The following is a 20,866-nucleotide window of genomic DNA, read 5'->3' on the forward strand; positions in this document are numbered from 1 at the left end:
TAGTACTTATTCATTCATGACCCTAGCATCATTTTAAAGATAAAACCACTGTTCCGTTTCCTCATAATGTTTTGTACCAGTTGGCATACAATAGTGTAGAATCCATGGTAACAATTGGTTATACAATGCAGAAATAGTCATGTGAGTGAAGTTGTTTTGGGGCTACCCACAAATTGTTTGGAAACATTCCCCCCCCCCCCACTTCTGCTACTACAGGGTGAGTCCTCTTTTAAAAGACTCGCCCTGCATTTCTTATTTGTGGTGATCATGATGGGCTAAATTACTGCAAAAGCACATAGAAATCTGAGAGATTTCAGAGAAAGTGTTAGGTACATCACCCTAAATCTCACTATTTGTTATAAATGGAGTTTCAACAGCTTAATTCTATTCTGTTTTTGGCATCTGTCTGTCTCAAGAAACAATGGAATGTGCCTCCAGGGGTGAAGTCAAATTGCTGCGTTACCTGCACTGAAGTGTCCTCCCCAGGGCACAAGCCTGGACAGTATGTATGGAGGTCCTGGACTACCTAAATGGCAAAAAAAAAAAACCCTTCTCAACCTCACTGATGTCCAAAGGAAAGCAGGGCACGAGGTTGGCTGCAGAAGTTGCTGAAGGAGGAATACAAGGCACCATTCAAATCCACTCCAGATTTGTGGAGAGCTTACTCCTTTGCCTTTTCTACTCCTGAAGATACCCTGCACGGCTTAAGAGTCAATAGTTTTCCTTCTCCTAGATGAGCTACCTTCTGAGATGAAGGAGCCCCATCTGCCCCTCACTTCCCTCCCCAGCACATGCAGAAACCACCTTCTTGACCATTTAACACATTACTGGTCTTGTCTGCTCAATCTGTCGGAGCCTGTCTTCATATGCAAGTCCCTAACTCACCAAAGGTTTGAGGCTTATTAGCTACCCTCACCTGGTTTAGCCAGCCAGTTAAAGCCGTTCTTGGGATTTGGCCGCTGTCACAGGCTGACAGCTTCTAGGAGCCACAGGTGAGAATTGTGTGCAGGGTGGGGACCAAAGGTGAGCAAACTACTCCAGAAGGAGCATGGCGTGTCCCCCACCAGAGGTACTACCCCTCCCCTAAAACATCTTAAGTCCCACTGAGTTAAATGAGACTTATTCCCAGCAAAGTGCAGTATATGGCTTATGACTGGAGCATGCTTGTAGCTTTTTAAAGTGCTTTCCCCTTTTGCCTTCCCCCCTTTGCTCTAGGCACATTCAAAGCAATACTCAGCCACCCCAGACTCCACTTCCACCATTAGGATATGTGTCTGGATCTCTAATATCAGATTTGGAAACAGATATTCCAGAGGATGAAGATGAGGATGAGGATGATATTGAAGAAGCTTTAGAAATCACAAGACCACTGAGAGGACTAGAGCATACTCCAGGCTCCAGCATGGACAATCTAGACAGCTCAGTGACAGGTAGGCAAACAAAATTAAGAATGAACCGGCTTAGTAAAGATGTAAAATGTGTTCCAAATAAAATAACGTTTAAGGGTGTTCTATTCTGCTATATTTCTGTGGCATTTAAAAAAGTTGTGTTAATATTGCTCACAACTGTTAAAGGATTTGAAAATGCTTTTGCTTTGCTGCAAATGATAAGAAAATTCATGAATTTTAAAAAGCTTTAAAAACATGAAAGAAAAATCAATCATAGAAAGTTCACTTTACTGGGAAAGCAAGTTTATTACATGTGTGGTGGAGCGGGGGCTAGAGCAAAAGCAACTAGACTAAAAAATGTTTTGTATCTCAGGAACAACATGAAAAGCTGACATCTATAAAAAGGCTTCTAGGTTTTTTATTTTATTTTGGGGCTTTGTAAAAGTGATGAATGTCAGAAGACGTTTTTTTCTGAATAACCTCAGAACAAGTTGTAGTATGAAAGAACAGCTATGTGGTGACACCTTTATTTTGTGCCCACTACATATTTAATCATTCTTCCCTTTCAGCCAAATCCCATTTAATTAATCGAGCATCTTTTGCTTGACTGTTTCTTATTCCTCACATGTCTGGAGATGTTACAGCTAGAATAATCAAAGTCAAACCTGGGGAAAAACTAAGCTTGCCCAGCCTGAATTGGTAATAAAACTGCTGTTGGTAGAAGATAGACAACCATTCCGTTTTGCGAGAAAGTGCTGTTCTTACATGAATATCATGACCTCATTCTAGGCTTCAGCAGACTTTCATTTCAACTGATGTTGGACCTGTACTTAACGTACTGTATCTAGGTTGACTGAGGTCTATTGAAGCCCAAGCATGCATGGTCTATATAGCTCATTAAAAATATTGCACATCTCCTCAGTTGTTGATCTTTATGGGACAGTACTAATTTCTGAATATATCTTCATGAAATTTCTGTTCACTGAAGACAGATTAATGCAGCGTCTTTTAATACTTGCCTTCCTTCTGTGTGCCTTGCAAGTTGTTTTGAATTTGGGGGTTTTATGCCCTTATCTAAACACTGCAGCTATGAAAACACATTGCAGTTTCCAGTTAGAGTGGGAATATGACAGTAATGAAGCATCAGTACCTCGGATTTCCCTCTCTCCCTCTCTGTGTCATTGAATTAAGGGAAATGGTGCTTTATTTCCACTTTCCAGTTTCCCTTCCCCATGCCCTGGGGCCAGGCTGCTTGCCAAGCTAATTAAGATTTAAGAACTGTAGCTTGACTGCTGTGATTTGAAATCCAGATCCAACTGAAGACGTGTAGTTACAAGTTTAAGTCTCTGAATTTGGAAGATTGGCTTATTAGTGCACAAGTATGTTAAGCCACTTTACCTGAATTTGCTGGAATTTTTAGCATAATCTCCTTCTGGCTGTAATTCTGTGCATTTCTGCATGTGTCTAGGGAAGCATTCCTGTAGCAATCCATCAAAGGTCTTAGAGTGATAATACGTATTTTAAAACCTGCTACCAAAATACTGTTCATTTATATGTATTAATATGTCAGTCTTTATATGTGTGTGTACGCGTGAATGATTTGCATATTTACTTTTCTATAAGTCGCTGTCTCTTTTCTTCCTAGCAATGTACAAGTATATTGATTACAAATTCTGGTTTTTAAAAACCAACACTGCTCATTGAAGCCTTCAGTTGCCTACGTCATTATTTTTAAAATGCTAATACTTTGTTATTGTGCCAAACCCTTAGGGAACAAAGTGATAGGGGCGAAAAAATTAGGCCAACACCAAATGGATTTGCATATCTTCTTATGTATCCTTTTCTGCCTCCTTATGCTTTCTGTAGGAAAGCATAATCAGTGTCTTGTTTTCATTAGTGGTAGAAGTAGTGATCATAAAAGAAAGCAAACATGATTCTGAATCACCTTTTCAAAGGGTGAAGTTCAAGTTAGGAAAGAAGACTTAACTCTCTTTGTTACCATTAGTATGAAGTTGACAGGTCCAAGATGGAGGAGGACACTCAGAATATCCCAGTCTTGGTTGCCAAAGAAATATCCCACACATTTTCTCCATTTAGCTTATTTGACTTTCTGTTTTTTGAATCTTGTATATGAATGCTTTCTTTTCCATTGCACTGCGATTATTCGTTTACATAATAGATCAGAGACCCTTCTGTCTCTGATAATTCAAATGCATCAAAGTTCAGCATTTATTTATTTGCTGAAGAATATGGTAGGCAAAATAGAACATAGGAAGTTGCCTTAAAACAAATCAAACCATTCCTCCATCTAGCCCAATATTACCTATATTGGCAACCGAGGTTCTATGGGGTTTACGACAGGACTATATTTCCATTTGGAGATATCAGGGATTGAACCTGGGACAATTTCTGCTCAAAGCATGTGCTCTACTTCTAAGCTAAACCCCTACCCTTAATATCAAAGATTATCACTGTCTGTTTTTCCCTAACTATATTTCAGAAGTGTAGACACAGAGGCCAGAGAAGAAGTTGAAGGTGGGCATTAAGATTCTAATAACCCATGTCCATAAAGAACAATTCCTTTTGGAGGCAAAAAGATTCCTTCTGCCACTCCGCTGGGCAGAAGGACTTCCATTTCCCCCCACATCACGGTTTTTCGGGTTGTGGAGGAAGCAGGCTATGTCCTTGTCTTATGATCTGTTTAAGACCATTGTAAATAGGAGATCCAGTTTAAGTATCAAAAGTTTTATAAAATCTTTTTCCCCCTTAATAAAGACATATTGGGACATGCATTAACCACAATGTAACATAGATTCTGTGGACGTTGTACTACTGGATACGATAACATGAAATCTTTGCTGTAATTACTACGGAAGCAAATATGGGAAGCATACATGGAAGCCAACAGACTTTGGGAAATATGCTAAAAGATTAATACAAGAATAAAAAAGGCACTACTAATACTGGGTAATTAGACCTTGATCTAAACTGACTGTCATACATGAATAACAGTATCCCAATTAAAATTAAACATTTAAACATAAGGTGGAATCTATATTTTATATACTTGTTTCCTTTCCAGAACATTATAATGAACAAAATGCAAGCAATATATAAGTTTGACACTTTTTATAGATGCAAACATCATCAAAGCATTTATAAACATTAATGAAAAATGAATTTATGCCACTTAGCCAAATTTATTTCTGTTTGAAATTTCAATCTTTCCCTGCAATCTTTTTCTCTCCTCCATATTGCTGAAAGGCACAAAATTTTGTCAAATTTATTCAAGCTGTTAGCATGCACATAGAACATTAAGTAGTTGTTCAAATGTTGCTGAGCAGTAAAATACTATGATAAAGTGGCATCTTGCTGTGCCTCCATTACATCTTCAGCACTAAAATTAATTTATGATCAGTCATCAATTCATTTACATGTCGTTTTATGCGAAATCCATCCTTGCTGATGAATGTGTATCCCTAGATCCATTAAGCTAGAGTAAAATCTGTGCTTTATAATATGACCCTGCTAATTGTTGCATTACCATTTTTATGAGATACAAAATCTAGCAGGTCCCCTTCTCAGAGCTCATATTAAGCCATGAACACCTTATTTCCACTAAATGAAGTCTGCCACACTGCCTGCACAGTAAAATGAATGCTTAAAAAATAATAATTAAAAGGACAGATTTCCCTCCCTTGTGCTATGTGCTTGTGTGTTCTATATTACTACTTTCAGGTGCAACCCTGATTTATTCTTCAGAGGACATTATTGTGGTTCATTTACTTGGCCACTGACATTGCAATGACAAGGCAGGGAAGAAAGGTAACGTGTGCCAGTCCTTGTCACCATTGCTGATGTCATTGCTTCCTGTGGCTAATGCCAGTGCAGTGATTAAGAAGTAGACTCTCTTGCGTAGCCAAATCATTAAAACATTTCACAGATGCCACAAGCAGTCTTTTAGATAACAATGCTAAACATGTTATACCATAATTTAACCGCAACTTGTCTGGCAAGAGTCCCAAAGTAACAGGTGTTTGTCCTTGTTTCAACTTTTACGCTGCTACAATTTCCCATTTTTAAAAAATTCATCCTTGACCAAAGGAGGGCCAGTCTATTTTAAAGCATAGTATGGCCCAGATATAAAACAGAAAGAACAAAAATCTGGCCACTGCTAACATAGATATAGCCAGAACTTCTGGCAGAATAAAAATGTTATGTGTGGGCATTGTTTTATGAGTCTTCCTGTTTATGATGATAATAAGCAGCATTTCAACCTAAAGGACATCACTGCAGCTTTTTAAATGAGCCAAAAGAAGAAGGAGCATTTTTCCTCTGGCAGGAGACTTGGTTCTATGCTGGATGTAGATGACGGGTGAAGCACCCCTTCCTTCTTCCACCAGCCTGCTCACTTACCTGCACACACTTCCTTGTCACTTGTGGCTAGGGCTAGGGTTAAATACAAGGCTCTATTACTCTTTCATTTGTCTTTTGTGTCTTTATAGTACATTGGGGATCTAATTGTATAAAAGACTCACTAAAATATTCAGACTGCAATTATGGCATATTGTCACCTTGTAAATATGTCTACCACATTAAATAGCAAAACACAGACAAAAATTGAAGTTGCATTAAGCTATTAAAACAAAGTGGGGGGCAGCAATCGCTAAAGTGAAAATAAAGCTTTTTGTCTTTCTTTTGCTGTGGAAGTTCTATGAAAGATAGATTCATTTTGAGATAAACTGAAATTTACAGGTTTATACACACACATCCCCATGTGTATGTAGCACTGAATTCAATAAAACATAATTCACATTGGGCTCTGTCAGACCTCTGTCCTGTGACAGCCATAGATTATGAGGTGTTTTCAGTCTCAGTCTAGCCAAAACCAAGAGCTTCATCCAGCACCTTGGAGACTGCAAAACATGTGCAACCAAGACCAGAATTTGAAGGACCATAAAATAATTTGTGATTGTAAGATTTATTTCCCTCTAGATTCCAGCAGCTTAATAGTACACTGTGCATGTGTGAAAGTATAGCACAGGTGGGGAACCTTTGACTTGGACCTCAGTTTATGTGGCCCTTGACACCACCTGAAGCTGTCCCATACGTCTATCCCATCAGAGCCCCTTCCTTTCAGTTTGGTTTCCACCTTATTTTTCCTGGCTTTTTGCCTCTCAACCCCATGTGGTTTCAGAATAATGGGAAGGAGCAACATTTTATTTCATAAAAATACTTTATTTTTTGTTTTACTTGTTTCCTGGTTTTATGACTGGAAGGGAGGGGTTCTGAGAATAAGCAGGCTTCTGCTGTGTATGTGTTTATATAGCGCACTAAAGTAGAAAGGGATTATTTCCACTTCCTTTCCAGAAAAGTAGCAGAATCGACCTATTGTACTTTTTAAAGCAAAAACAAAAAAATAACTTCTTTCTACTTATTTGAGAGTAACCGATCAAATCAAGCATGACTAATTTCTGCACAGACCTATGCAGGACTGGAAATTCTAATCTGAAGCAGCCAAGGCAAAATTTAAACAGGGTCATATGCATTCCAGATTAGTTCATCCAGAACACTTTTATCTTTGGCACCAGTGTTTGTTCCACTTACCGCTTGCATGTGCACCCTCACTCATGGGCATAGCCCAGTTGCTCCCCCCTAAATCAATAAATAAAAATACTTCGCTAACTGACCAGTTGCATCACAGATAACTCGGTTCTCAAGAGCAAAAAGGTTCTTATGTAGAAATAGGTCACAAAAACCCATGCAAATGAACACTGTCAACTAATTCATCTATGCCCTTCTGAAATGGTAGAACATGTTGTAACTCTGAGGTTCGGTTTTCAGTAATGTTCAGTAGTGCAGTCCATGGGTCTCTTTCTCAGAATATAGGTGTGAACATACCCTGCCTGTATTCTGATGTAATATGGTCCCCAGCTTTGTAGAATCATAGACATATCCATTGGTTTTCATGTCTTCTTGCTGTCATGATAAATTCTGTTGCAACATAGCATCCATTTAAGGCCAGAGTCTTCACATTTGAAGTTGAGGTGTATAAAATCAATTCTTTCAAGTAGAACCACTAGAAGATAACTGCATCTGAATAAAAAGACTAGTATTTAAAAGAGTGCAGTATAGATGCCTATTACTGTTTTGTGGGCTTGTTAGCTTCAAGAAACAGAATGCTAAATGTGAATAAGAATGATATTCATCTCTTTTTTTAACCTGCAAAAACATCTGGTAATACTAAGGTCCAGGAACAAACTTGTGAGTCTAGCCCCCACTTCCTCTTTTATTTATAACTTTTTGATTGCTTCAGCACCTTGAAATTTTTATGGAAAATAAAAAGAGAATTCAGCTTTTTCAAATAGTGGATTTTGTTCTAGATAAAGTGCTTACTGCTGCTTTCAGCAGGAGGAAAAAATTGCAGCTGACAGACAGCATGGGAATTCAAACAAGCTATTGGAAAATAGAGTGAGCTGTATTGTATGAAATGGACACCTGCTTGGAGCCTGTTTCATCCTGTTTGAAAAAGGCACAGCTGATCTGTGACAAAATTAGATCTGGAGTTTCCTAAAGCCAGATTTAAACCAAATTTGCTGCTCATCCTTGTGCTCAAATTTTAAGGGAACGTTAAAAGAGCCCTGTTGGATAAGAGGAAAGACCTGTCTACTCCAGTATCCATAGTGGCCAACCAGATGCCCAGATAGGGTATGAGCACAATAGCCTTCTCCTGCATTTCCCTAGTGACTGATATTCAGAGGCACAGTACGTCTGATCCTGAAGGCAGCCACATTCATTATGGCTGTACCCGTTCCTACAATTTTGCCCCATGAATGTGTCTAATTCCATTTTAAAGCAATCTAGGCTGGTGTTGCATCTTCTATCCTTCAGCTTTATTGGATGGTATTGGGTTCTAATATTATGAAGAGGGAGAAAATTGTCTTTCAATCTGCTTTATCCTTACTATACATACTTTTAAAAACATCTGTTATGATGCTTCCCCCAGCCCAAAGTAAAGAACACATTGTAACCTTTTCTGATGGGGCAGTTGCTAAAGCTCCTTGATAATTTTGGCTGCCTGCTTCTGCACATTTTCCAGTTCTACAATATTCTTTTTGCAGAAACCAGAACTGTATTTAGTAATCAAATAACTGCTTCATCGTAATTTGTATAAAGGCATTGTAATATTATCAGATTTATTTTATTTTATTTATCCCTTTCCTTATAATCCATGACATGGAATTCACTTTTTCGGTTACTTATTTGAAATTTTCATTAAGTTATCCACCATGATTCCAAGATCTCTTTTCTAGTCAGTCACCACTAAATTAGGCCCTTTCAGTGTGTATGTGAGTTTTGGGAGTTTTATTTGCTCCAGGGTGCATCACTTTACACTTTCACTGAAACTCATTTAGCAATTTAATACTCATTCACACAGTTTGGAAAGATCCTTTTGAAGCTCCTCTTGATCCCTTATTGTTTAATCCTTGAATTATATGGTGTCATCTCCACTACACTGCTCACTCCGGACTTCAGATAATTTACAGAAAAGTTTAAAAGCACTGGTCCTAATACAGATGGCAGGCAGAAAGAGAGTTTTGACAGGCCTGTAAAAAAAATTTCCAGGAGGCACTCTGTACATCCCTATATTGTCAACAGATGCCTCCTAAAACAAAATTTGGAAATAATTTTCAGATTCCTCCTCAAGCAGATCATTGGAGGGACTTTGAGTGAAGGAAGAAACTTGAGTGAAGCTAGAGAATATTGGGGGCGGGCATGTTGTGCCTCCCCTAATAATCCCTGATTTTAAAAACTGCAGTTAAAAACAATCATCCGGTGATGCCTTGTTAGTGTGAGTTAGTTACAAATATATATAGTGTCACTGCAGGTTAGAAAGGGTTTTCTGTATGTTTTAAAGAAGCAACAACAACCCAACAACACCCAATGAAAATCAGAGCTTATTGCTTAAAGCTGGGCTACAGCTCCCATCACTCCCATCCATTGGCCGCACTTGGCTGAGCCTGATGGGATTTGAAGTCTAGCAACACCTGAAGTTTGAGCTTAAACTACATCTAGACTTACTCCCTTTTAAGTCCTTATTCAAAACTTGGATATTAATCACAAGGTCTTGTCTTAAGTAAACCAGCAAAGCTGCAAATGGCTGTTTAATATAAAAAACAAACTTTTCCCATTATTTCCTTAATTATAGATAGCTATTACTCCTTTTCAAAAGAAAGTAATTTTGGAGGTACACAAGACATGAAGATCATCTACATGAGTTTGTTGACACCTCTAACATTTGTCATTCTGTATTATTGTCATATTCCTGAGTCTAATTCTCATCTTTTCTGCCATGTATAATTTTAAAGTGATTTTCTTTTAAATTGGTTTATATATAATATTAATATGAAAATATTCCCATCTTTTCTGTAATGTTGCAGTTCATCTTTCTTTCCCACTCTGTCCAGTTGAATTTCTGTCTTCCAAATAATCTTATCATCTTATGAAAACAGAACCATATGGGTTCACAGTTGTGCCATGCTTTGTCCTGCTAGAACATGCTACACCTAAATGTCATAGTAAGCACCTGAACCTGGGTCAGAATGGTCTGATATTGGTTCTATCAGTCTTAGTTGGTGGATTGTGGTACTGCATAAGGGCAACCCAACAATGTTGTCTCACAGTAATAGCGACTATCCCCATCACCAAAGGGAGTTTGGGCCTTCTCACAAAAAACAAGTGTTCTTTTGGGTTGTCTCTCACAAACTGCAGGGACATTTCTGATTGCCCTGATAGAATTCCTATTTCTGACACTTTAAAAAGAGCTGAAATGTGTAGTCTGATTTGACAGTGCAGTTAGTTGTGTCTGTAAAGTTTTTGACAGTTCTGCTCTCCAGTAACATCCCTCGGGTAGCATCCCGCATTATTATATCATACAAGGGATTTTGGAAAAGGATGAGTTGCCTCCCTGAACTAAGGCTATGACACCGTTCTTGTGCAGCAACTCACAACATTGCTGTTAATATTATTCATACATGCACATACACCAGCTGATTCATTACGTTCTGCAGTCATTGAAAAATATATATAAGGAAATGCATTAAGAGTATGTGTGTGTTTACTGATATATAGACATACACACAACATAACGACCTTTAAGCAGTTCAGAATATCAACATGTTATAATTCAGATCTTGTTTTCAATATGCAGCTTATTATTGTAAACAGGCTGTGATCCAACAAAATATCAGTTAGTGTAAGAGATCTGTGTACATAGTCAGCACTTTTTCTGTTTGGGGTGTATTTTTTAAAATGAAAATCAGTGCTGTTCTCTTCACCAGTGGGAAATGCTGCAGCAAAAAGAGCAAGCAAAGTTCAGACTTCATGTTTAGGTAATTTCCTTGCTTGCTGAGTTGTTGTTGTTGTTCTGGTTACATCCCACAAAACACCTAAACTGATTTTCATTTAAAGTATATACGTCCTGGTTACAGAACTCCTAAACCTTTTTTTAATTTAAAGTTTATATGTTGAGCAGTTGACATTCTTTCTTCAAATGATGGTCACCAAGTCAAATGAAGCAAGGCTTGTTTTAAATCATTATCCTGAACATTTCTATACACAAATAATCTCTTCAGCTAGCCTGTTGTAGTGATCTCTGTTCAGAAATCTATGTAGTTTTACTTTTTAAGAAATGGCTTTTTCCCCCCAGCTTGCCTTAGCTGTTATCTTGCCTTACCTACATCTGTCTATGTCAGGCAGAGTCCATTTGGAAAGTAACAATTTTATTTGTGCCTCTGGCAAGCAGAATCAAATTGTCAGTCTCTGTTGCGCTTAACCCACTTTCAGCCTGTCAAATCTCTGTCGACTCCTTCAGCTTCTGTTCTTGTATCTTGGAGTGCAGAAACTTGTTTATTACAGCATACCACTGCATTGATGCTAAAAGATTTGGTCATTCTAGCACTGCAAACTATTTTCATTGTTTTGGAAAGCTAATTGGCACCAAAGCTATTTCCTATGGTTTTGTATAGCACGGATGTTTTGAATGGTCACGTAGGCATCCTGTGCTTCTAGTTTCAGACTTGAGACTCTGAGATGCCCCAAACAACTTTTATAATCATTGTGCTCATTGCAATGGGCTGGCTGAAAATATTTGTGTTTTAGAGTTTGGATAAACTAGTGACTAGAGCACCTTTACTTTTAGTAGTGGAGTAGAAAAGGGAATGTCGTCAGATGCAGCTTTTCTCAGCACTTTCAACAACAAAGCAACATCTGCCCTATTTACATCTTCCATTTCTTCCATTAAAAGTCTAAATGAGCAGGAATTCCCAGTATGTGGTGAAACTTGAAAATCCTCAGAACTTGAACATTTTTGAATGGTGCCATTTGCAGCCTTATCTCAAGCGTGATCTGTGACTTTTCACCTTGAAGACTAGAGGCTGAGATTTTAATTCCAAACTTTAAGCCCTTGAATTTTTATACATTTTATATATCCCTAAAAGCAGAGTGCTCATACCTGGAAAAGCAAAATGCAAAAGGAAAGATTCCATTTGACTGGATGTGCCTCATTCCTGAATTTTCTACACACAAAACTTACTCGTTGCCACACTAACCTATGGAAGGTAGTGATTAAGGGTGGTATACAACTAAGTTTTTTCAGAGTAGACACATTAAAATGAACATGACTAAGATATGACCATTAGTTTCAGTTGGTTTGCTTTGAGTAAAACTTAGTTGAATACCACAGCAAGTAAAGAGTTTAAAAATTTAAGTTTAGGACAGCAGGTACCGGTAATAATTGTATGATACAGTGCATTCATGTTTTTCTTATTTTGAATTCTGAGATAAGAAATGTCCACTTTAAGATCCTTTATTAAAAAAACCTGACAAAATCTGAACTTCTCCATTGGCTGAGATCCATGGTGATGGGGAAAACTGCAATGAATTTTTATCTGAATTTCCCTATTCTAGAAATACAAAATTGAGATTTGAAAGTAGAAGGAAAAGAGGTATTTTAATAGCCCTTTGGAATTTACATAACAGTTAAGCTATTTCATGTGTGCAACTCACTAGCCCCCTACATTTGTTTTTAGGTTCACTTGTAAATGGATGGGGTTCTGCGTCTGATGAGGACCGTAACTTTTCTAGTCATAGATCTAGTGTAGGTAGCTCCTCAGATGACTCCATCTTTACCAGCGGCAGTTTTGCACAAGCTCTGGTTGCAGCAGCAGATAAAGCTGGGTTTAGGCTGGATGGAACCAGCCTATCAAGAACAGGTTTGTAGACACAAAGCTAATGCTTTTTGCATGATGTGGGCCTCTGTCTTTTCTTTCTTCCTCCTTTCCTAAGAAAAGTAAAACCTCAGCATAAATATGCCTAACATGCATATAAAGCAGATGGTTTGTTTCTGCCTGTTTTGTTTTTTGTTTAATAGTACTTCAAGCAGAAACAAAGCAGTGCAGTGCACAGGCATTTTAACACTTCTCTTGACTCTGCTATGGATTTACTGACACTGACACATACTGCCTTTTAATACGGCCTCAAGGAGACTACTAATTTTGCCATGCAATTTTTGATGATTTATTATTTGCAAAACCTTCTCGCAATCAATAATATTTCTTGTGAAGAACTGCACACTTAGCTTTTATCTCCATTACTGCTTCTCTTTTGCATCTCTCTTGCCAAATGTATTTTCTGGGAAGACTGTGAGCATGGGGTGAGTTGGTGAAAGTTTATCACTCTAACAATGCAACAGTTTAACAGCCTTATTAAATGGTTGCCTTTTAAGGCACTTAATCCTATCATTTATTGTGTCTGACAGCAGGATTATAATTAAAATTGTATCAAGGACAGCATCTAGTTAAACAAATTAGTTGCCTTGCTTAAACAAAGTGACTCTGATTTGCCTTTCAAATGCCAGATAAAGGCAACCTTATATTTTATTTTTTCTGTGGTTACTTCTCTTCCCTTCTCTGCAAAAAAGAGGAGTCAAAGTACATAAAATGTTTAGAAGTAGGCTATGGTTGTGTTCAGATCAGTAGGTGCATTAAGGAAGCAGAGGGCACTTCCTAATGGCAGTTTGCGGATTCTGTAGCTACTACATGAAAGTTTTGTGCAGCCCCTACACAGTGTTTCGCTCTGTATTATTTTCCCATTTGTTCTATTTCCGTGGAAAATTGAGTAAGTAAAATTTCAGCAAAAATACAGCCAGATTAAATGAGGAAGGAATGTGGGATGGCATTTTGATGGGGATCATGTCATGTGTACGCTGCACAAAACTTGCATGAATGAGCAGCAGAGTCTCCAGAGAACTATGGTGTGGAAGTGCCCAGAGATACATTTAGAGCAGTAGCTCCAGGCTACTCTTGGGCCTGTTTATAACACAAAGGGATTACTACACAGATCAAGAAACTTCAACAGCATAACAAACTCACAACACGCACTATGTGGGGTGGCTATCATATGGTTGTAAAATTTAAACCAGCCTGTACATAAAACAGCGGGCTTTGTAAGGGTTTTGGCATGCATGTTTCTCCTACAAACATCACAAGTGGTCTGTGTGATAGACTCTTGGAAGGGAGCAGTGCACTTGTCACTGAAAGTAGGGAGGAGGCAGGGAGGAGGAGGAAGGCTTTATAAGATTGCAATCTCATCAAGAACAATAAAGGACTAATATACTGTAGTATTCTACATAAATCCTAAGACTTGATATTGAAGTATTCTTAATCAAGTAGATTATTGCCAACAAATCATGTGTTCTTCCATTGGCTTTGAAAAACCGAACTTAATGTATGCTTGTATAAAATTATGAAACCATTGTAAAAAAACCCAAAAAACCTCACTTTGCATATCGTAATTTCTAAGGTGTGGGAGCTGCAGGAGAGGAAACAATTAAAATTTGCCCCCTTCCTCCTCCACTACTAGAGATGTCTCGTGGATCAAGTGTGTTTCCATGAGTGCTGGGGCAGAAACTGGATTCCACCTCAGGTTTCTAAAATGGCTGACATTGAAAAGAAAGAAAAATATACATTCTTACTAAAACTAATACATATAAAATGAGTGGAATAACTTTTTTTTGGCTGATGAACACTCCATTAGTACTGAAGGGAACACAACTGTCTCGTTAGATCTGGAAATGACAACTCTATTTGATTAGCCAATAGCTACCTTTTTCAAGAAATATTAACATCTGCATGCATACAAAATAATGAATTATGGATAAATCTTATCTGTATTCGCCTGTTCTTGAATGGTTTGGGCCCCAGAATAAATTGTCTAATGTGGTTACTTATGCAATAAAAATACAGCATGTGTTGGGCAAAGCTGAGGTTAGACTCCTCATCCAGAGCACATGTTTTCTGCATAGAAGTCATGGTGCGTAAATGTTGCTTCCAATCTTTCTTTCTTTTTAATGTATTAGTTACGCATTTCTGTTTAGCATACAAAAAAGATGGTCAGCAAATGGTGAAAATGTTTTTCAAATAAACTTTAACAGTAAACTCCAACACTGAGTTTGTCACTTTGCTGGTGGTGCCGTCAATAACAGTCGTCATGAGTTTTCATATGAGGTGTTGCAAATAAAGAAATTGAAGCCGGTTAGAGCAGGCATGTAAGCATAATAACGTATCAATTTCCATTTTTGTTTGTAGGCAAACCATATTCCTCTTCTCAGAGGCCTCGGCCAACCAGCCCCTTTTCTACTGACAGCAACACGAGTGCAGCCCAGAGTCAGAGGCCTAGGCCTACCAAAAAACACAAGGGAGGCAGAGTGGACCAGCCTCCATTGCCTCACCGTAGAGAAGGAATGACAGATGGTAAGTTCTTTGTTAGAAGTCATTTCCATGTTAACTGTAAAATGGTACTTTCCAAATTAGTATACCAAGTTATGTGAAAGTTTATATTAAATTGTGTTTGTTCACTATTTTTGTCACATTTCTTTTCACAAGTATTTAGTTCTACATTCATAATATTCAAAATATATAGACTTCTACATAGAGATTCTCACAGTTCATTAATTATAATTTATCTTATACTACTGTTTAAGACAGCGGTGAAAATGCTTTGTATGTGTTAAGATCCATGTTAAATATATGAAGTAAAAGGGGTCCATTCTTTCTGGAAAGTTCCTGTCAATTTACTTCCCTCTCCTAACTACATAAATTGTGTCAAGTTTTCCATTAGGCAAACTTGGTTCTACTAAACCATTTATTCATAGTTACCATAGTAGATTTTTTTTGTTTATAAGCAATTCAAACTTTTGCTGTAGTTAGTATCTTACCAATTCCATATGTTCTGCATGTATCTTATTTCTCAAGTAACCTATTTACTTATTTCAACAATTTATTTACCACTTAACACTATAGTTTCTAAGTGATGTACAATGAAGTTACAAAAGAATAATATTACAGAAAAATGTTGCATTATATTTAATGGATCCAAATGTCTGTCTCATGTGCATATCATTCCAAAAAGAGCTCATCTTCATATATTTCCACCAGATATGCATGAATATGCCACTTGTTTATCAACCCTCCAACATGCATCTCTCTAATTTGAACAAATTTGTGCTGTTAAAAACGCACAGTACAGTATTTTGAAATTACTCTTTTAAAGAAATATAAGTTGACATGGCAGGACCACAAGGAAAGGCAGACTTCTAGATTTCATTTTGTTTTTCCACCTCTAGCATCGTTTCCCTTTTGAAACAAACATCTTTTCTGTCACTGTTCTGTCTTGATAAGTAATTGATACGTTTCTCATAACAATGTTTTGCTCTACTACCTTGATTATCTCAAAGGTGGTCAGTTTATTTTCCATTTTCTCATCTCTCAAATTTCTTATCAAAAAACATTTTAATTGATGATAGTGAAACCAAGATGGATGTTGTGATTCCATTTCACTTGCTATTTGTTACTTTCAAGTCTTTCAGTCAGTGTTGATGTTAGATCTATGTCAGGCTATGAATTATGGCTGGGCTATTTAGCCAAGCATTAGTTTCTCCTACTGAGCTGTGAAATCCAGTCCCACCAGGACAGCAAAGCAATATTATATGAATTTATCCTCACACATATGTCTGATGACATTCTGTAACTTAGGCTTAATATAGGCTGCTTTGTGTTATTTTAAAATTTCAGCTTCATTCCACAGCTTTTGACAAGGTTTTGCTCCTTTCAAAATCGTAAGATTACACATTTGGTGCAAGTTCAAACAGTAAATAATATTTACATTGTTGTTTACTGATACAACCACAAAATGTGGGGGAAGGGTGGAATTTGGTCAGTAACTTACTTTAATGTTCTAATATATTTTATAACAAAAATTAAAGAATGACCAGTTTTCCAATAAGTCCTGTGGCACCTTAAAGACTGGGTTCTTGTGCAGCGTTTTAGGCTATAATCTACTGCACAGATGCATCCCCCCCCAAACTAGAAAAATACTCTAGGTTTGGTAGGACATGTGACCAAGAAGAAATTTGAAACATAATGGCAGCTTGACTTCCTGAGCAACAAACTAGTTGTCCCTAACAACCCCACCTTGGAAATAGTCGTGGCAAAAATATGAATATGGGAAATTACTGTAATGCAGATTCTATACCAGCAAGGACCATGATTTTGGTGTCAAATATTCCTCTGAGACCTCCACCCCTATTTCTTGTTCACTAGCTGTGATGATACCAAGATATAGTTACAAATAAGGCTGCTGGAACAGTAAAACCACCACAACGTGGGTTTTGCCAATATTTTAATGTCTACAATCAGGTCGAAAATGTGAGCAGATGAAGGTGTGTGAAAAATTTGTAAATGGAAGTGTGTTGATAGTCCTTGGCAGCTCACTGATACAGCTCACAGATAAGGATGTCAGTATGCCATTTTTAGGAACATCTGTAATATTACAAGGCAATGTGCAAGTTGTTATTAGATAAAGTAATATAAATAGAACTATTATGTAGTAATCAATAGGTCAACACCACAACAGGAGTAGAAAATGCTTGAGACTATGCTGCCTAACAGCAGTGGACATTGGTAAAAAGGCTGTGAAGTCAAATTTTGCATGTAATGGTTGGTAAGCTAAACGTTTTTTGTACAGGTGGTACATCTTCTCATGTAGACTTTTCCCAGCTTCTGCCCCACATAGCTATAGCAACCTCACCAGTCTTGAATCTGTCACAGCTATAGATCTTTAAATAAATCTCCTCCCAAATTATTGCTGCTATTTGTACTGTCCATGTGCATCAATATCAACTTTCCTGTTCTGGTACCGAAAGTATGTTGCAGTTATATCAAAGCTAATGAAAGCTGTTTTTTGTTCAATCCTGGAGCACATGAAGCAGACATTACTTCCCCAAAGGCACCTTCTAATTTACTTACGAGATGTTTCTCACTGTGTGTAGCCTGAGAAGGGGGATAACCCCTTCAATTTGTCAACTAACTCACCGATACTGCACTGGCATTCATCATGTTTTTAAGAGTACTTGCACAGTTTCTCAAATGCCAGTGACTTTGCCGAATTGATATGTCATCCAGTTGTACTAAATTGATTGCTTGTTTCATGTGTAGGGGTTCTGACAAGCCACAGGTATAGTAGCAGCAGTGATTGTGGATCTATTACACTGTCCAACAAAACCTGTATTGTACAAATCCATTCATTGCCTTGTTTTGTTGCAAGTTCCCTGACTGAATTATTTGCACTGTGATGACCATATTAACCTCAATCAAGCTGCTTATTTCTCTCTACCTGCTAGCTATTGGCTGCTAGCTAACTACAAAGATGCAGCATGTCTTGAAGTTAAATGCAGCAATGCTCAAACATAAAACTGCTGGAGGGCGGGGCGTAGTACTTCCCTAGGAGGTCTCTAACAATGGATAATGCTTATACACAGTGCATGTTGTTACAACACTTAACGTGCAGTTTCACATCCATATGTTAACTAGGCCAACTTCCCTTGCTGCATTTTATCTTAATCTTTTCTAGACCATGTTCCACAACAGTTGCCTTTCTGCATATTACCATCACAAATTACACAGCAAGTTTTTTCCATCTCTACACCATCTGTAATGACAAAACAATTAATTTACAATTGTTACTAGCTATTACAGTATCACAATGTGAAATAGAACAAACAAAAGTGCTTTCACCTAGTGAATAGTTTTCAAACATTATCTTCCACATCTACTTGCCTGAAGTAATATGGCTGCAATACCAAAATCATGAGCCCACTCATTTTCCATAATGCATAATGACTACTGGGACCTAATATGTAATATAGGCAGTCATGCTGCTACTATACAGTATAGCAAATTTTGGCTTGTTTCAAATTTATTCCAGGACCACTGTCTTTTGGGGATTCATATCCATGTATATAAATCCTAACTATATACTTTGATGATAAAGGTCGCACTACATGTGAGGGTTCCCCCCTCCTCTTACAAACTGTCAATGCTGGGTGGGGGGCAGCAATCTGAATTGTAAACTGGGAGTGACCTTTTGTCTGCCATTAGCCATTTGCATTGTGGAAAACATCACACTGAAAGAAGTGAGACCTTTTCCTATGATGCAGTGCAAACTGCAAGCATTGAGGGGCTTATATGAAGTGAGACTACAACAGGACTGAAACTCTCCTAGTCCCATGCAAGAGTTGCAATCTAAATTGGGGAGAGGGAAATCTGCACTCAAGGGATGGACGACCTACTTATGGAGCAGATGGTGGGAAATGGAGAGGAAGAACTGATTGTTAAATGCTAAGGACCTTGAGAAAGGTGATAAAAAAGCTGAACAACTTTGAGGGTGCCCAGATTTTTACTTCTTCAACTATGGCAACCCTACCAAACAACAGAACGAAAGGTAGGAAGGAGAGAAATCTTATGCATTGACACAAAGCCCTCCAGATAGTTTGGAATGCAATCAGGTCGCCAAATACAGAAAGACTGGCATATGAGGAAAATAATCAGAGTTTCTTTCTGGCGACTTATGATTTACTATCGACCATCCTATCAAAATCAGTGGCAAAAGTATTAGATTGATTACATTATAGACTGAGGGGCGAAGGGGAGTCAACCATATAATGCCCAAACACAGTCAGTTCACAAGTGAACATGAAACAATTTTCTTTATTCACAATTTCTTTCCCTGGGTATCATCTGCAATTAACTGAGATTTCCATTAAAGTGCACTGCTAGAGAGTTAGCAACATTAAGCTCTTTTAAAAGTCTAAACTAATGACTGTTGTTTTCAGTCACACTGGGTAATCTCTCACACTGTTCACACTAATCCAAGGTGAGTCAAATGGGAACACATTTAGGCTCAGTTGAGGTTTTTGCTGTCACGAAATATCAGAATCCCTAGTTCCCTAATTACTGAATTGGGAGAAAAGCCACCACTCTCCAATAATATTACATTAATGTACTAATTGGCTTGCAAATTTCTCTTTCCAGAATTGTGCTGTCATTAGATGCAGCTTCTGATGACTTGGCTGAATTCCAACCAATGCAAGCAGCAGTCAGCAAATTCTAGGTGTTTCAGACAAATATGTTTTTACTGACTATATGAACCCCAATGGGGATAAAACCTCACAACCAAAGAGAATAACCAAAGATAGTCATAAGATGCACGGTTATGTGCAAGATGCCATAGCTCCATGCCCATATATTATGGTTCAGCATTTGTGGTTTACAGGAAATAATTTGGCACTCCTTGTTTGACAAGTTACAAATAATGTTTGCCTATGCACTACAAACTCAGTTTACCCTCTCCTGTATCCTAAACTACCTTTTATAGGTCAAATCCAAAAAGCTATTCTGTCACTCTACATTTAGAATAACTAAGGGGAGAAAAGGAAAGTAAATTGAAAGACAATTTCAAAAAGCACTGAAAATCTATTTAAGTCACTGTAGTAATATATCATGCTATAAGAAATGTCTCACAATTTTGGTTGAAGCAACAAACAGACTCTTAAAGCACCATGGAGAACAAACTACAAATTATTATAAAAAAATTCCTTCCAGTAGCACCTTAAAGACCAACTTTAAGGTGCTACTGGAAGGAATTTTTTTATTTTGACTATGGCAGGCCAACACGGCTACCTATCTACAACTACAAATTATTATGATCCTCTTCGTGTTTACTTTACACGAGTGGGAGCAAGAATACTGACCAAATGAGTAGTCTGTTCAGTAAATCTGTTATTATTGTCAAAGAGGTACTGTCCACAAATGCTTTTCACTAGAGGTCAATAGCTGTTAATGCTGAAATGGGTAACCGTTGGGACTGTATGTGACTGCATCATATAGTGAGCCATTAGCCTGCCTATCGTCCTTTCTCTCCAGGAGGAACCAACTACTACCTAAAACCATCAGCTAAAAGCATTTTGTTCAGACAAGCCTACCCATATATGTAGACTGTTGATAGGTATTTTAATCTGTTTTTAGTTTATCATTTATTTTAATTATCTTTCGAATGTCTTAAATTGTTGTTTTTCGTGATAA

The 20,866-nt window shown here is 37.7% G+C and overlaps 2 protein-coding genes across 34 annotated transcripts in view; one reads left to right on the forward strand and one right to left on the reverse strand.

Annotated features, from left to right (window-relative positions):
- ROBO2 (roundabout guidance receptor 2) overlaps positions 1-20,866 on the forward strand; it is a 799,183-nt gene that overhangs the window by 767,339 nt on the left and 10,978 nt on the right. For 16 of the 30 annotated variants that reach the window (XM_083498494.1, XM_083498509.1, XM_083498501.1 and 13 more), the window contains 2 exons: positions 1,216-1,430; positions 15,035-15,199. In XM_083498494.1, the coding sequence (XP_083354620.1) occupies positions 1,216-1,430; positions 15,035-15,199 (380 nt within the window). Of the gene's footprint in view, positions 1-1,215; positions 1,431-12,478; positions 12,662-15,034; positions 15,200-20,866 lie in introns of all 30 variants that reach the window. The other 14 variants (XM_083498493.1, XM_083498498.1, XM_083498520.1 and 11 more) reach the window with 1 other exon arrangement.
- The window catches only part of LOC310704790 (uncharacterized protein), a 251,058-nt gene continuing 245,988 nt past the window's right edge, over positions 15,797-20,866 (reverse strand). For 3 of the 4 annotated variants that reach the window (XR_014524988.1, XR_014524989.1, XR_014524990.1), the window contains one exon: positions 15,797-18,434. The gene's annotated coding sequence lies outside the window, so the exon portion shown is untranslated. The remainder of the gene's footprint in view (positions 18,435-20,866) is intronic. The other variant, XR_014524991.1, reaches the window with a different exon arrangement.

This window comes from Podarcis liolepis (genome assembly GCF_965112155.1).
Source record: "Podarcis liolepis genome assembly, chromosome: 4".
NCBI classification, from domain to species: Eukaryota; Metazoa; Chordata; class Lepidosauria; order Squamata; family Lacertidae; genus Podarcis; species Podarcis liolepis.